Source organism: Lissotriton helveticus, chromosome 1_1 (assembly GCF_964261635.1).
Source record: "Lissotriton helveticus chromosome 1_1, aLisHel1.1, whole genome shotgun sequence".
Taxonomy (NCBI): domain Eukaryota; kingdom Metazoa; phylum Chordata; class Amphibia; order Caudata; family Salamandridae; genus Lissotriton; species Lissotriton helveticus.
The window spans coordinates 684,019,376-684,037,729 of NC_136057.1; the positions used below are offsets into that span (position 1 = coordinate 684,019,376).

At 45.2% G+C, this 18,354-nt stretch overlaps 1 protein-coding gene across 3 annotated transcripts in view; it reads left to right on the forward strand.

Moving 5' to 3' along the window:
• Positions 1 to 18,354, forward strand: part of BEND7 (BEN domain containing 7) — a 299,983-nt gene that overhangs the window by 99,261 nt on the left and 182,368 nt on the right. For all 3 annotated transcript variants that reach the window (XR_013606925.1, XM_078674216.1, XM_078674215.1), the window contains exon 5: positions 1,977 to 2,242. Coding sequence is in view for 2 of the 3 variants with exons in the window: in XM_078674216.1 (XP_078530342.1) it covers positions 1,977 to 2,242 (266 nt within the window). In the remaining variant the exon portion in view is untranslated. The remainder of the gene's footprint in view (positions 1 to 1,976; positions 2,243 to 18,354) is intronic.

Consider the following 18,354-nt stretch of genomic DNA (forward strand, 5'->3'; position numbering starts at 1 on the left):
GATGCATCCAAATGATTAATAAAAAGCAAGTGAGGCTTAAATTCGCTGGTAGGCTGATCCAAGATGTGATTGACGATGTCTCAAGCCAAAGACACTGAACCAAAGCCCATTAGATTATGCATGGAATATTTTGGGTGCTGTTCACAAAGGTACATTTCGTCATTAGTGTAAATTTATAACAAATGTACCATTTGTACATGTGCTAGGAGTTCCATTAGCCATTTTATGAGTGCAGAGATCTCCGCCACAAGTGCAAAGATCTCCTTACCGCTCAGTTAGTGGGGAAATGGGGTTCTTTGACTTGGTTAACCGTGGAAGTTTGCAAAACGCCTTCAAATGTATGTTTGTGCTCATTCACAACCTCCTTTAATTCCGCTTTTAAACATGGCAGCAGTGCGAGTTTACTGCAGCCAAGGGCTGGCATCAATCCCTTTCCAGAGTCGAAGTGTGAATGTGTGTATACCATATTGTTACGGGTTTTAATGGAAGGCGATCCTCTCGAGGAAAACATATTTTCCCCATGGAAAAAAGAAATGCGCTTGCAGATGAGATCCTGGGGATTAACCCCCCACCCCCCTGTCTGAAGATCTCCTCTATGAAGAAGTCCACACAGCTGGAATAGGATCCTGCTGGCAACACCATATGACTCCCCAGAAGGACACCTGAAGACCTGCACATGGTGGAGCTTTCCAGATCTACGACTGGGAATTTTTGTGACGTACAGAAAATCTGAAAAGTGCATACAGGCTTGTAGTTTTCTCACTATTTATGTGAATTGGGCCCATTGCGTTCACTTTTATGGTGCATGTCAAGTCTAATAAGGAAATTGCAGCCTATTTCTATTCTAGAGTGAATACATAGGCCATAAACCACAGAAAATGGAGAGCTTCATCTTGACGCGTTTAAAAAAATATGTATATATATTTGTTTATTGGCATTTAGTAACAGTGAATAATCATAACGTGCCCTTCCATCATACATATCACCTATTTATTGTGGAATCTTAAATCCCCTCCATGTGCCCGAAGTGTTCCCTCTGCCACTTGGCAGGTAAATGAGTGTGTCCTGCTTGAACTGCTCGAGCGGCGGTCTCGGGACATTTTCAGCAGGCCTGGGCATAGTTCGGGGAGTTTTGCTACACGGAACTCCGCGAAGATACAAAAAACTCCACGAAGTTCCGCAAGTGCAGTGTGATCTGCAGTTTATGCTGGTATTCCTGCCACTCGGGTAGAAATTCTACCAGAGCGGCAGCTCGTGAACTTACCGTTCGCGAGCGGGGAAAAAACTCCACTGCACATCGCGACGCTTCGCAGAGTGCAGGAAACTCCGTGAACGGAGCGAAGTTCACTGCTCAGGCCTAATTTTCAGTGCTCCCAGTGTGTGAGCGTGGGCTGGGTTAGACGCGTTCATTGACCTGCACGTTTGTTTGGCCACTATTGTCAGATGGATGTAACAACTGCTGGGTACCTTTTGCCCCGCTCACGGTTGGTATGAATGTGGAGTTACCAGTCTCAACACATTATAGTGTCCTAAGCAAACTATAAATTCTGAGTCTCGGAAAAGGGTGACAATCATCCCGGGATGAATCCAGCTTCGTAGCCTCATGGCTTAGTCATGTTAGGGGAGAGTTGGGGCAGGAGGGACGACAGGGCCACCGAGGGCAGTAAAGGGGGAAGCAGAGCGAGGGCTCCGATGTCTGGCCATGGTTCATCTTAACACCTTTAATAAGGATGCAGATAAAAGACAATCTACTCCTTTTTGTATGCCAAAGGAACGGTATACTTGCTGATGGAGTCAGCACATGAAAGGTTAATTAACCACAAAATATATAATATTTAACGTGTTTGTGTACCTGTTTTAAAACAACATTGTTACTTCCTTTCCAGGGTCTTCTCTTGTTTTTACTGTCTTCACTGGCAGAGTACAAGTGTTTTAGCCTGAAATCTATACTGAATTTTGAAATGTATTTTCTGTAGGTGCCCAGAACCGACAGGAGCCGCCTTCTTCCTGTGTTTGTGCTCAGCGATCCATAATGGTGCGAAAGAAGATCAGAAAGAGAAAATTGCCCCTGAAGATCGTAGTTCCTGCTCTAATAGCACAGAAGACGAGTCTGGGGACATATGAAAGGAAGCCATTAAGGATCCCTGACATTCCTATTCGCCCTAGAATAGAACATGCTACTCCAAAAATGGCAAACCAGGAGTCTGGATTTGGGATTGTTCAAGAATCCTCTTCTTCAGACGTAAGTGTTTATTGTTTGGTGGGAGAGAAGTCTTTTATGTGTTGTCTCCGTGCCTTTAATGATCCTATCCAAACCCAAATTAAAGCTTACAGAAGGAGGCCATTAAGGGATAGACACCATTAGTTCCTGCTGCTGGTGTAATACTCAATGCTTGTACAGCGAGTATTGTAGGGTCACCAACTCCCCATACTTATGTAGATCCCAGAGACCATTACCTACCTCACTTTACTGCAGACACTAGCACACTGCACTGCATCCAAGAGAACACCAACCCCGAGCACTGCCCTGTATCCTAACCATTTTGTAAATATCTTTTGTTTTGAATTTCACAGTTGGCAGTAGCATATACTGTATGTATCTGCAACATTGCAGTGTACTGACAATATGTATAAACATAGTAACTTTCAAACAGTAGAATATAACCCAGTGTTTTGGTCTCATGTATAGGTGAACTGCCCTCTGCCTTTACTAGCATAGTGGGTATAGATCAAAGTAGTAGTTCAACAGTTCATCTAAGGTTAGCTACTGCCCTCAGTCCTAACTAACCTCCCACAGTGCGCACTGGGTAAACCGCACTGCATCCCAGGGACAGTAATTGTTTGCAAACAGAAAGCACTGCACTGCAATCCTGTGAACACCAACCAGTACAGGGTCCTTCACATTATTACACTGCAATCTAGTGACAATAACACACCACATTTCATTGCATCATACGAGTCTGCCCTAGTTTGAATTGTTTATTAGGGCTACTGACCCACCACATCAAACTGCATGCTAGGGATGCTAAGTCACAACTGTGCCTTGCATCAGTTGGATCCTAACCTAACATATAGCACTGCACTGCACCTTCGAGTGACGACCTACCACAGTGGACTCTGTCCCATTGGCATTAAACTACTGCACAGCGTACCAACGGCACTAATCTAGCACACTGTAGTACAACCTTTTAATACAATCTTTCAAAATAAAGACAATACCCATGTTATTACATTGCACTGCATTGCTCTGCAACCTCATGACACAAACCAATTACACTGCGCTGCATTGTAGGGCAATAACCCACAACCTATCTTTGCACCGTAAATCAAATATTCCAGGTACTGTAACAAACAACAATGTACCATTGGAGCATTTGCTATCACAGTGCACTGAATCCCAAGAATCTTCCACGTTGCATCATAGCGATAAAAACGCACAACGGAGCACTGCAGTGTAGATTGTCAATCTAAAGACAAGCTAGGTGATTACAGACGAGCTCACTAAAATGCTATTCCAGGAATACATCTGAAATACTTTAATTCTGCTCTCCCCTTTAAACAGTTGTCATGTAAGTAAAGCTGATTAGTATACACATAGCTATGCAGCATTCTTACTTCCTGCCTAATCATTACCTCCTGGTCTGGTATAGTGTTCTCCAGCATACCTTTCCTAACTTGATTTCAATGTCTATCTTGCTATGCTACGCTTTTTCAGGAAGTAGCTCATTGTAGATGAATCAGAATCAGGCTGTTGAATAACACCCTGAGGAGACCCTCCTATAACCATTTATTTATTTAGAAGCAGTTTCCTTTCGATCCAAAACATTTTAATTAAGCAAGTCTGACTGTACACAAAGCAGTAAGGGTGAGGTGATTAACTTAACATTTTAGAGCAAAAGTAGCATTACACCTGTGTTCTGCTTATCACCAGAACAACACATACTATAATTTCTAATTTGCTTAAGGCTACATGCATATACATTAACTTATTTACATCATTATTAGGTTCGCATAGTGCTCATTTGTGATCTTTTTTTAAGTCTAATCTTTTTATTGAAGATTTCGAACAAAGAGAGACATAGCTTTACTCTGCAGTGCAGCAGGCCAGTAGCACATGTTACTTTGTGTACACAGCATTAGGGGTCTGTCTCTGTTTCCTCCTCCTGAATACACACAATGTATGGCAGCCCATGGTTGGTAGATCCGTTCCCATCTTTTTTTGTACACCTTCTACTTCCATAAATTGGCTTTTTATTCAGGGAGCACCCATCGTGACCATTTTCCATTGATCTAGGTCTGGTGTAACCGGGTAATTCCATCGCTGGACCATATTTTGACAAGAAACCATCAGACCCACACCATAGAAGATTGTGCCATATATCTGCATAGGTATATCTCCCCAGATATCAAATACCACCAATTTTGCTGAGAGGGGCCCTTGTATACCATTGATACCTGTAAGACTGCATTCTATCCCAATCAAATTCCTTCAGCATTGCGTAAGCATTTATAGAACAGTTCCCTTCTGACAACAGCTGTGTGTGCAGTGATCATTTAGAGCACATCCGATCCTGACCACAAACTATCTAGTTAGGTACGCCCTGTACATGATCTTTAACTGCAGCAGTGCGCAGCCTTGTGGTATGGCTGCTTCCTCCCACTCCTCCCTCCTTGAAGGAACCCATGTCTTCCTCCCATTTCGCCTTAAGATCACTAGGGGGCGGTGGTATTATTCATAACATTCCGATATATGACATCTAAGAGGGCAGCATCTCTTGGGACATGAGCCGCCAGGCATGGCGTAATTCATTTGTGACCTTTGAGTTGCACTTAGTACCGTTTAAGTGCCATTTTGAACTTCTTGAGACAGGTGGTTTCCTGAATGTCAGTTGTAACTGAAGAGGGCCTATTAGGAGGGTGGGTTGGGTCTGACAAAGATATGATTAGTAGATCGGAGATTCCAGGGAGGTGGATTGTGCGTTAGGATGCTATTGAGGTTGGGGACATGCCAGGTACTGGTACTGCCATGGATACAAGTGTTAGTAGCGTATAATTGAATCTGTATATGGTGGAGATCCATCCACCTTAGTGATGGTATGATGAGGCGAGTTTATGCCTGAATCAGGTTTACAAAGAATAGGAGTGAGAAGTACTATTGGGAAAGCCTATTTTCAGTAGAGAACCTGTTTTGGCTGTCTTGAATAAGATGAGAGAGGGCATCTTTCATACATATGTTTTACACTTGCGATTGTACTGCGATTGCTGTGTTGGTTTTGTGGGATTGCATTTTCATTGGAATATTAAAAGCGATACAGAGGTTTCTGGCGTGAATGTCCTGTCAGTTGTAGAAATGGTTATTACCTAGGGTGAAACAACAAGACCTTCGTTTTGGAGGTTTTTAACATTAATGATTTTAGATCCTTACATTGTCCTATGTTGGCGAGACACTCAAGACGCATTACTGAAGGTGGGATGAAAAAGAGAATTATTGGGTATTGTCAAGTGACAGAAGAACATTTTAGTGTGTGCTGTCGCTGGTACCACTGTATTCATAAGTTGCCACTAAATATACTTCAAGCAATCCATAAACTGTACTGACTAAATGATGCACATCTTCGGGATCACAGAACGGTTTCATAAATGTATTTAATTCAAATATTTTCTTACATTTTAAATATTTTGCTTGTACTTCTTTCACTAAATATCACTTCCTACATTAATTAAAATATTCAGAGCAAATCAGAGCATTCAAACCAGCAGCAAAAACATGGAGTATATATGCTGTAAAAGTGTAAATTAAACAGACTCAAATTAAATGTAGAAATGCATAAACCTAAACTTAATCAACTTCTTTCTTCGCTAACTAATCTTCCACAAACACGGCTCCATAACAACACTTTTTTTATTTACCTTTCACAACGTGTCTTGCTTTATCACCATCATGCCAGCACTCTACAGACATTGTCTTGTTAACCATGAGAAGTTCAATGTCCTACTGTCTCTTAGTATTTCATTGTAGCTTTATGCGATAACATGAATCTTTGTCACTCTTTCCATTTCCTAAAAAACAAATATCAACTAATGAAGTAAATAATATTTAACTAATATTTATTTAATTGAAAATAAAAATTGTTTGTCTTTTATGTAATCCAGCTGGAAAAAACGTCATATTTATTTGTCCTCTAATTTTCTCTTAGTCTCTACCATCTCAGTGGCACTTGTATCTCTTTGGACACCTGAACTTGAAATTAGGATATGTTATGTCCAGCCTCTACAAAACGTATGGGATTTGCAGTCTGGCGTCCCCCGTAAAGGTTGCGGGAATCCTGAAATAGGGAGATTCTCTCAGGAGGCTCAATGATATCTTGGGAGGAACTGCGGGAGAGAGTTGGGCCGGGGATCTGTAGATTTAAACATGTGCAGTTAATAAGTTGGGCTCAGGCATTAATCAGGAAGGGGGCCACTCTGGGTAAAGTCTGCACTCTGGAAGAACAACTAACCACAAGAGCAGAAGGTGGTAAGGAAGTTTCCTGCTGGTATTGGGCGATCCTGGAAGAGACTGATGGAGACCTTAATCTCCCGGGCAAATTATGGGGAAGGGAGATGGAGAACATGAGCGAACAGTTGTGGCAGGAGTCCTTTAGCCTCTTATATAAAATCGTGAAACCAGTCTGGTTGAGGCGAAACCACCTCTTTACGCTACATCGAGCTTATCTCTCTCCCCAAAAACTAGCAAAATTCCAAGCGGGAAAGAAGTGCAATAAATGTGAGCTCCCTGAAGCATCGGATGTGCATATGTTTATGGACTGCCCCGCCATCAGCCTCTTTTGGGGGGGCGGGGGGGTGAAGAACACCCTGTGCTCTATTCTTAACATCACACTGAATATCACGCTCCCCCTGATTATCTTTGGGATTGATGAAAAAATCCGTGGAAAAGCCAGGCATTTTCTGTTTTACGCCATCCTCCTGGCAAGGAGACAGATCTGTAGGTCTTGGGTCGAGGTAACATCTCCCTCATATGCTGAGTGGTTGACATCTCTCTATGAAGTCTCCAAAATGGACTTGGCTGGGTCTCGAACTAGAAAAAATCTCGCCTTCTGGGAGCTTTTGGTAAAATGGAAATAGGATTTCCGGGGTGTCTTCCTCCTCCCCCCCCCCCCCCCTCCCCCCCCCTCCCCCCCTCCCCCCCCCTCCCCCCCCCAGTCATTTGAAGGTCCGACAGGTGGTAAAACACTTTGATGGAGTTTGCAGGTCTACCCTGGTTTCCTTTCTCTGTGGGTTTTTGCCCTCTTCCGCCAAGAAAATACGGTATGTGCGGCCTCCTTGAGCTCCTAGCTTAGGCGTGGAGCACGGGGTTTTCTGCACATAGTGGTGGTCGGTGGCAGCCTACATGGACATGGGCAAAGGCAAATGAGGACAAAGGAAAAAAAAAAAAAAGTATGGGATTTGCATTGGTGAATGATCACAGCCGCTACAAAAATTCTGATACTTCCATTGCTGGATGATCAGGAATAACAGAAGGGAGAATTGGAACAGGCGGGGAAAGAGGCTTCTCTTCCAGGAGATATTCATCAATAGTCCTAAACACTGAATAATCCCCGCCCACGTGCGGGATCCCGGAGCATATATGAAAAATACATATATATGTTTATATTTAGACAAACAAGTGCTGAGTACTTCCAAAACATACATATATACATGTATTCATACATAAATATGCAGCCTAATGTACTTTCAATAGGCTAATATGCCAAAATTACATGAATTTTTTAGAAAAGGAAAAAATTCTCTAATATAAACACTGCAAAAGAATACATATACTGTAATAGTGTTTAAACACAGCCCTTTATTTTCAGAAAAAAAGGCAAGTAATAGCAGGTAATTAGCCTGCATAACAGAAAAAACAGCACAGTAATAAAAACATTGGCACCCTGCCTTTACGGATTCCAACAACCTTGACACTGTGCCTTTAAGACCTCCAGGAGCCCCCTGCTCCCATCATGCACCACAGGGAACAGTTAGGTCACTTCTTTTTTCCGGCTCCTTCTGTGAGGATCCTGGAGCTTGAGCTCGTCTGTTTTTTTGAGTGTTTCTAGTCAGAAATAGATTTTTTTTAATCTTACATTCAATATTTTTGACTGTTGATAATTTTTTACAGTGTTTTTTACTAATTAACAACTTTTTTCAGTCTGAAATGACAATTTTATTTAATAAATATCCTTTCTGTGGAAAGAAGATGGCAAAATCGGACCCACAATCAGTGTGCATCATGTGTTTACCAGCTTCACACAACCCTGTGAAATGTTACTATTGCCAACATTTCTCCAAGAGGACTCTCTGTGACAGGGAGAAAATTATACTTCATGCCTTACTGGAGAGAGGAAAGACTCATTCCAAAAGTGGCCTTGGGAGCACTCCTGTTCACAAAGAGCCCTCCTCTCATGAGGAACGCAGAAAATGGTGTCGATTTGCCTCTCCTGCGTCGAAAAAGAAGCAGATCTTTGAACGTGCGCCGTTGGCATTGATATCCACGTCGAGAAAGCAGGCAAGGCATTCGTCACCTTCGAGGGACAGATCGCCGTTGAGATGGCAAGAGCCTCCTTCGCCGAGAAGTAAATCCACTTTGGGCTCGAAGTATGCTGGTCACGAACGACCTCCGTCGACAGCGAAGTACCCGTCGACGTCGAGGCACTTGTCATCGTCTAAATCTCCGCCTCCCTCGCAAAGGTCGGCATCGAAAGGTTCGGCTGCGAAGTCTCTGCTGCAAGCCTATAGACTGAATGCATCAAAATCACCATCGCCGGCGAGGTATACAAATGGTCAAGGCAAGCTTTTTAGGTCAACAGCTATTGCACTAGTTTGAACAGATCACTTTAACCTGTTTCCTCCTGAGGCGAAAAGCCGGGAGTTTGTTTGCTCGTTTTTTAACATTTTGTGTCACTACTTACTTGTTGATTTTAAACGCACTCCTCTCCTGGCACCACAGAACTCTGTTTAAAAACTCTCTGCACAGCGGATTGGGCGCTGGATGTGAAATTAAGTTTCCCTAACTATTCTCGCCGCCATTGACAGCGAGACGCGAGGCCACGCCCACTCGAGGCCACGCCCCCCGTCCTTCTCCCTCCCTTGATAGTATATGCTTACACCGTTCGCGCAGCGGACGGGCGCAGCGGGCGCGCCTAAGGCAAGCCCGTCTGGGCCCGTCCGGGCCAGGACGGCCCTAGGCCCGGTCACTATGTCCATTTCTCCGAGTCAAGACCTTTCCTATACTCGAGATAGTCTTCTGGCCCTGAATCCACCTAAACACCCTATCTGCAATTACATCTATACTGGTGACAACCTTTTTACCAGTTGTAATCTCTGCAACACGCTTCGCGCGAGAACAGAATGCCGGGGCCTACATCTAGGCCTACTTAATTGCAGATCGCTCGGCAAACATGCCCACAAGTTAAACCTCCTTATTGTAGAACACGCCTTGGACATTCTGTTTCTCACAGAAACTTGGCTTACCCCTAACAATGGCCCTGATATTGCTAATGCCCTACCTCCCGGCTACCAAATCTGCTCATTGAATAGACCGAGTGGCAGAGGAGGTGGTTTAGCTATAATACACAAAGATCACCTTACTTGCAGGACTGCCGACGGAAACATTAAAGACTGCGAAAGCTGCCACTTCACCGTACGAATCTTGCCAGAAACGTCTGTCTGGCCTACTTGTATACCGCCCCCCAGGCCCACTTGTCGAGTTCCCCAGCAGACTCATGGAGCATGTCACCCTAAAGGCCACGACTTCCTCTAATTTCCTCCTATTGGGAGATTTCAATCTCCATTTCTTGGACCCAACCGACGCCCCCGCAGCTGAACTGCGGCTGGACCTCTCGTCTATTGGCCTCTGCTTAATGAACCCACAGCCCACCCACGACTGGACCCGATCTTCACAAACATTCATGACCTTAAAACCCGCGTGCACCTCCCTCTTCCTTGGACTGACCATTTCCTGATCCCTTTTGAATGGCACCTTGACATCCCTCCACCCCAACAGCCTAGAATCAGAACCCTTATCAGGCGCTGGCACAAACTTGGCCCAGAAGAATGGGCAGCCAAACTCATGGAATCTACCCCTCCCCTCACTCACAACCCCACAATTGCGGATACTGAATTCAATGCGTGGCTCACCCAATCACTCGACTGCCTCCTTCCTCGATCCAGCAACCTTAAACAAACCAAGAGAGTTAACCCCTCCCCTTGGTACACCCCTGAACTTAATATCCTACGGAAGGAATGCAAGAGGACTGAACGCGCATGGAGGAAAGATAAGTCAGCAGAGAAGAAAGATACGTTTGGGTCTGCCCTAAAGACCTACAAACTCGCGCTCCAGAAAACCAAGAGCTCTTTCTACGAGGAAAGAATTAAAAACGCATCCTGCTCCGCTCAGGAAACTTTTACCATTCTAAAAGAACTTCTCCACGCCCCAGATCCCCCTACGAAACCCCTGGACCCTATAGCCGCGGAAAATAAATGCGTCAAACTTGCAACATTTTTCGACGAGAAAATCCAAAAAATTCTCGCCTCCCTACCTCCTCCCGACACCGGTCGCACAGACGGTGATAGTCTCAGCCCCCCCCCCCTGCCTCAACCCATCACTCAACACTCCGGCACCCTCCCTCGATACTTTCGGCCCAGTAACCACAGAGGAGGTAGCCATGACGTTCGCCTCTATCAAAAGTGGCTCCCCCAGCGACCCGGTTCCACTGCGCTTCCTAAAGAAAGTGGCCCCCACGGTGATCCCTCCTCTCACGACCCTTATCAACGCCTCTCTACTACAGGGAGAAGTCCCTCCCAGCTGGAAAGCAGCAGTAGTCAAAGGTCTACTGAAAAAACCTTCATTGGACCCTCAGGACTTAGCCAACTATAGGCCAATCTCCCTCCTCCCAGCGAATAGCAAAATCACGGAAAAACTAGTGAACAAAAAGCTGTCACTATTTCTAGAAACTAACAACCTGCTTAGGAACTCTCAGACAGGCTTTCGCCCTGGCCAGGGTACCGACACCGCCCTCCTCGCGGCAGTAGAGAAGGCCAGAAGCATTTTGGACACAGGAGGATCAGTGGCAGTGATCCTCCTGGACCTTAGTGCGGCCTTCGATACTGTCAACCACCAGGTGTTAATCCAGCGTCTGAGAGACATTGGAGTGAAGGGCATGGCTCTGAAGTGGCTGACGTCATTCCTCAGCAACCGTTCCTTCCAAATCTGGGAGAATGACAGCCACTCCCCTGCGGTCCCCCTCCGTTGTGGAGTACCGCAGGGTTCATCACTAAGTCCAACGTTATTCAACGTTTACATGTCCCCGTTGGAGGAGTTGGTCACTCCGTTTGGAGTGAAGATTATCAACTACGCCGATGACACCCAACTGGTGGTGACTGTCACACCCGCACCAAGAACCCTCCAATCTCCACGGTTGTCTCACTGAAATCCACGGCTGGATGAACTCCTCTGCACTGAAACTCAATGGGTCTAAGACCGAAATCCTGCTGCTTGGACAAAAAGGGCCCTCCATGCCGCCCAACATGTGGCCCACCTGCTTGGGTGATCCCCCTGTTCCCAAAGAGGAGGTCAAAAGCTTGGGTGTATGGCTCGAGAAAGATCTGACCTTTAGATCACAGGCAAAAAAAGCTGCCGGTATATGCTTTGGACTGCTCAGGGCATGCAGGAAGGTGCTTCCCCTGCTCCCCTTCACGTCCCGAAAACTGCTGATTCAGGGCCTTATTTTGTCTAGGCTGGATTACAGCAACGCAATTTACTTGGGAGCCCCGGAAGCCACATTTAACACCCTTCAGAGAATCCAGAACGTGGCTGCCCGACTTCTTACTAACACCCCGGCCAGATCATCAGCTAAGCCAGCCTTGAAGCAGCTTCACTGGCTTCCAGTCAGAGAAAGGGTGGTCTTCAAGGCCCTCTGCCTGGCACATAAACTCCTCCACAACAAAGGTCCACCCATTCTCAAAAACTTTATCATTCCCTACAAAGCCACCAGGTCACTCCGGTCAAACCACGAGAACCTCATCAGTGTCCACAAAGTGAAAAGAGTCCGAGCTGGAGGTCGCCGCTTCTCAGTAAACACAGCAAAACACTGGAACAGTCTCCCCCGGAAACTGAGAACCGAACCAAATCTCCTCCAATTTAGGAAAGCCTTGAAAACTCTTCTGGTTCCTTGATCTCCCCTTCCCTCCCTCCGCTACTCCCTCCTGACTACCAGGTTCTAGCACCGTGATGCTCTCGGGTTACTGCGCGCTCTACAAAAACCTTAAAATAAATAAATAAAATTAACTAATGTTTGGAGTAGGTGCCGCCAGCGATTGACATACGCCACCGGCTTGAAGTGTGATCGGCACCTAGCAAGCGCCTTGTCTAATCTGACGCCAACCCACCATCCCCGCATGGCAGCGCCTACTCCAAACATTAGTTTACGTACAAAGTTATCTTTACAAAATTCGCCTTGATCGCGCTACAGAAAGTTCTCCCTACTATCTGGAAACCACTCTCGGTTAACTCCTCTATGCTCACGCTGCCTATCCAGGCAGCTTACTACCTCAGGCTTGCAAATCTCCTTGTCTTGATGATGATCCAAGTATCTAGCCTTGGAACGAAATGTCGTTAAACTGATCTTAACCGCTCTTTAACAGCTTGCCCGTTAAACTGATCTGTTAAAACTAGTGCAACAGCTGTTGACCTAAAAAGCTTGCCTTGACAATTTGTATTGGCTCAAAGCTTTTCCCTGTTTTGCCTGGAAAATGTATGTTTATTAGGTGATTTTTTTTTTTTTTCTTGTAAGGATACAGGACTATGTCCCACTCGATCACTTTGTGTTTGATCAGTACTTATTACCTTGATGCATTAAATTAAATGTCCGGCTGTACATCTTCAATACAATATAGTACTGATACCGGTCTATATTTATAGTTATTTGAAACTTAATGTTTGAAGGACCAATTGTTTTTCATATCTGTGTAACACTTCTGCGGCAGTGATGAATTTGCATGTTTATTTATTTGCATGTTTGTATGGCGCTGGGAATCGACTCCCGAAGGAGTATCTCCGCGCCTTAGGCAGCATCTGAAGACAGCAAACTAGTCCTGATTTATTGAGTAAGCACTAAGGCCAGCTAAAAATTCCAGCGCTTCAGCTCTCTTGGGGAGGTACGACAGATCGCTCTGGGATTCACTGTCAGGATTCACTGAGAAACTACCAAATGAAGATAAACAAGACTTCCAGGAAATCTTGCAGGAAGGTGGCTTGGTAGCAAATCAAGTGATTAGTGCAGCGTCAGATTTATCTGATCTAGCTGCATATGGATATTCCCACAGCATCTGTTCGAGGCGCTCGGCATGTTTGCGCCTCACTGGCCTTAAACCGGACGCGCAACGGAGGATTGTGAATCGTCAGTTTAATTGCTCCTCGCTGTTCGAATCTCATGCCGACGATGAAATGTCCAAAATGAAGAAGGAGCTGGACACAGTTAGGGCCGTTGGGTTGGAGAAGTGGAAGGAATTCTGAAGAAGGTTCCCTCCTTACGACCAGCGTTCCTTTCAGCAGAGGGTTCAAACCCCTCAGTGGTCGACCCAGCAGCAACATCAGCCCAGGTCACACTACCATCAGAGGAGACCTAGTAGAGGAAGGGGACCTATGAGACAGCCGGTGTCCACATCAAAGCCACAAGCAAAACAATGAGCAATGGCTTCCTCTATGCCCGTTAGCCACTCCGGTGGGAGGTAGCATCTCGTTTCACCTAGCATAGTGGAAGACCATCACAAACAACAAGTGGGTTCTGAATATTGTGCAGAATGGCTATTTGCTCAGATTCAAATCCCCACCTCCATCAGATGCCTCCAAGAGGCAAATGCTTTCAAAATCACATCTTGTTGCAGGAGGAGGTGAACAGTCTTCTACTAAAAAATGCCATAGAAACCGTTCCTGTTCAACATCAAGGACAAGGTATATATTCCAGTTATTTTCTGGTGCAGAAAAGAGGTCCCACGAGGGAATACAGACCAATTCTCGACCTGAGATTACTGAACAGATTCATCCGCAAAGAGAAATTTCGAATGTTAGCCCTGCACCAAATCTTCCCTCACCTACATCAAGGAGATTGGATGTGTGCTATAGCTGGGCAGGACGCCTACTTCCATGTTCCGGTGTCCAGGAAACGTCGAAAGTTTCTGCGTTTTTGAGTGGCTCACCAGCATTTCCAATTCAGGGTTCTCCCGTTTGGGCTCCAATCAGCTCCCCGGACTTTTTCGAAATGCATGTCAGTGGTGGCAGCTTTTCATCTCAAACTAAGGATTTCATTTACCCTTATCTGGACGACTGGCTCCTGATGAGCTTGTCACCCTCTCTGCTTCAAAGTCATCTATCATACTGTGTCCATCTACTGGGCAAATTGGGCTTTCAGTTCAACTCCAAAAAGTCGATCTTCGATCCGACTCAGAAAATCCACTACCTGGGTGCGTCATTGGATGCCGTAAAGGCAAGCGTGTGTCCTTCGGAGGAGAGGTTATCCTCAATCAGAGAAACATGTCACAATCTCCTCATCTCTCAATACCCCACGGCCAGACCAGTTTCATCGCTTCTGGGGGTAATGGCGTCATGAATCTTCATCGTACCGAATGCCATATTGAACATGTGTCCTCTGCAGCAATCTCTGGAGGATCAGTGGATGCAGACATCGGGTTTCTGGGAAGACCGTGTCTCTATCTCTCCCAATTGGCCAAGGATTCCATCAGATGGTGGACTAAACGTTCACCCCTCCTGAAAGGAGTCTCATTTCTCCAGGACCCTCCTGCTCAGACAATCATCACAGTCCCTTCCCTTCAGGGCTGGGGAGCTCATCTGGGCCCTCTTCAAGTGCAAGGCCTTTGGTCAGAGACAGAGAGAGGATATCTCATCGACCTGTTGGAGCTGTTGGAGCTGAGAGCTGTTCATCTATCTCTCAAATCACTGCTTCCTTCTGTTCAGTCCAGCTCCCTGTTGGTTCAAACAGACAACATCACCACAATGTATTATTTGAACAGACGGGGCACCAGGTCGAGACCTCTCTCTCTGGAAGCTCAGACCATCTGGAAATGGCTTCTAACAAGGAATCTAAGCATAGTGGCCATTCACCTTCCAGAAACTCAAAACGTTCGAGCAGATACCCTAAGCTGGGACTTTGTCAAAGCTCACAACTGGCTGCTCAACGATGAGGTCACGCAAGACAACTTCCAGCAGTGGGGTGTGCCAGACATCGATCTGTTTGCAGACACGGCAAACGCCAAATGCCCGTTTCACCAACCAGGTTCACGGGCCAATGCCCTTTTGATAAAATGGTCTCAGACATTACTGAACGCCTTTCCACCAATTCCGTTGATTCCCTCAGTGATCAACAAATTCTACAGGACCAACACCATAATGAGCTCGATAGCTCCGGAGTGGCCTCGTCAGTGGTGATACCTGGACCTTCTTCAACTGTCAGAGGTCCAACATAGGAGGTTACCATGCCATCCAGACTTGCTGTCCAAGAACACAGGGGAAGTTTATCATCCCAATCTCTCATCCCTGAGATTAACGGCATGGCTCCTGAAGTCCTTCAATACGGACATTTAGACTTACCTTTGGAATGTATGAACATTCTCAAAGAAGCCAAGAGACCTTCCACCAGGAAATCCGACGCTTTCAAGTGGAAGGCTTTTTACTTATGGTGCATGAACAATGTTCATGATCCAGTCCGGGGGCAAGAGCAGGTAATCTTGCCGTATTTACTACATTTGGCTGAATCGGGTCTGCCGTTCTCCTCCATAAAGGTTCATTCAGCAGCTATTACTGCTTACAGAAAGTCTCCGACACAGGTTTCCTTTTTCCAAATCCCAGTAGTTAAAGATTTTCTTGAGGGTATGAAAAGGTTTACCCACCAATTAGATCTCCAGCTCCACCTTGGTAGCTTTACATAGTTCTGGTTTAATTGTTGGGTGCTCCTTTTGAGCCTATTCACAAGGCTTCTCTATAGCACTTGTCATGGCAAGCTGCTTTCCTAGTCGCCATCACCTCTGCACGCAGAGTCAGCGAGATCCAGGCCTTGTGTTGTAAAGAACCTTTATACTGTTTTTCATGCAAACAGAGTGGTGTTAAGAACCCATCTCCGTTTTCTACCTAAGGTGGTTTCGGATTTCCGTATTAATCAGATCATCACTCTACCCACTTTTTTTCCCCATCCCATACCTCCTCCTGAGAGGTCCCTTCATTCTCTGGAGCTTAAGAGGGTTCTAAAGTTCTATCTGGACAAAACAAAGGGCTTGAGAAAATCAGACTGGCTGTTTGTAAACTATGGTTCCATAAATGCTGGTTCTGCTGCTTCCAAAAGATCTATCTCTAGCTGGATGGTCTCTTGTATATCCTTCTGCTACCAACTGGCCAACAAAACCCTTCCGGGCAAACCTAAGGCCCATTCTACCAGAGGAAAAGCCTCTACAATGGCTCTCCTCCTGAATGTACCTATTGCAGAAATTTGTAAAGTAGCAACGTGGCGATCAGTACACACTTTCACTCGCCATTACGGTTTAGACTCTGACACTCAGGCGGCTGCTCAGTTTGGGCAAGCCTCTTTGAGAGATCTGTTTGGGTGATCTCGTCCTTAAAATGTTGAAGTTTGATGTACTTATGCTGATAGTAGTCTGCAGGGAAGTGGGTATGGGCTTGCTATTCTATTCATTGCTTATGGCTATTGATGAGTATCCCCTGGAAAAGGAGGATAAGTTACTTACCTGTATTCCTAGTTCTATTTCAGGGGTATACTCATCAAAGTCATAAGCAACCCTCCCGCCTCCCCGGACGAGTATTGACTGAATAGTATTGTTTTTCAATTTTCCTGCCATGATTCCTCTGTTTGTACACTGTAAAAAAGAATTGACCTAACTGTCACAAGTGGTGCATGATGGGAGCAGGGGGCTCCTGGAGGTCTTAAAGGCACGTGTCCACGGTCTTGGAATCCTTAAAGGCAGGGTGCCTGCTATTACTTGCCTTTTGTCTGAAAATAAAGGGCTGTGTTGAAACACTATTACAGTATATGTATTCTGTTGCAGTGTTTATATTAGAGATTTTATTTTTCTTAAAAATTCATGTAATTTTGGTATATTAGCCTATTGGAAGTACAAGAGGCTGCATATTTATGTATGTATACATGTATGTAAGTATGTTTTTGAGGTAATCTGTACTTGTTTGTCTAAACATATTTATATGTATTTTTTTTATATATGTTCCGGGATCCAGCATGTGGGCGGGGATTATTCAGTGCTTATGACTTTGATGAGTATACCCCTGGTAGGATTACAGGTAAGTAACTTATCCATCTTCCTGAAAGGGGGCTTGGAAGTGTGCCATTGCACAGTGAGAGGTTTTGGAGGAAAGAGCAGAGATCTTAGAGGAACCTAAAGTCAATCTTAAGGGGGGATGACCTGGCCCACAGGGCTTGGTGGTAGCAGAGATGCTGCCAGAATAGTTAAGCAGGGCAGCTGCTGTCTAAAAGGATAGTGAGAAACAACTGTTGATGTTGAATGTACAGGCACCAATGTCCTTGTCCTCGTGTCTTGATGTTGATCTCTGAGATGCCGAACAATGTGACAAAGAGTGTCCTGCTGTTGAATGTTTCACACTTGAACATTGGATTGTCTCTTTTCTTTGGGGTAGTCATAAAACTTCGCATTAGATTTCCCTCTTTGAAAGTCTTTTTGCATAGAGGACATAGTTGCAGTAGAATAACAACCTTCCATGGCTGTCCTGTGTTTTTTTTCCCCTTTATCTTCTCCACCTTGAAAGCTTCAAATTTCCCGTATGGAGGGAGTTTTTTCTCTGTCCTCCTTTCTCATTTTTTGGGGACAAATTAACAATGTTTAACTGCATAAAATGGTGGTAAGCAGACCACACAGAATGGGGGTCAGATACTGCCTTTGCAAACAGTACAAGCATACCAAGAAGAATTCACTTAGATTACCCTTTGTTTCTATTTAATGATGCCTTCACAGATACTCTCTTGGCTACCTGGTTGAAACCATGTTCTTGCTTCTTAGCTGGCAGGTGGCCAGAAAGATGTAGATCAGTGACTGGTGATCCGGACTAACACCCTACTCTGTGGGGTCAATACACACGTGCTCTTTAGGATAGGGCCAGTGAGATCCTGCCGGCACTCCCAGAGGCTCTGAAGGCCTCTCTGGTTCAGACAATATATGATGGGTAGGATGTAGCCAAGTATGTTATCCACATTAGTTTGGATTCCAAGGATTGCATTGTGGGAAGTCAGTAGCAGTGTTGCACTTTATAGACATGCCTGG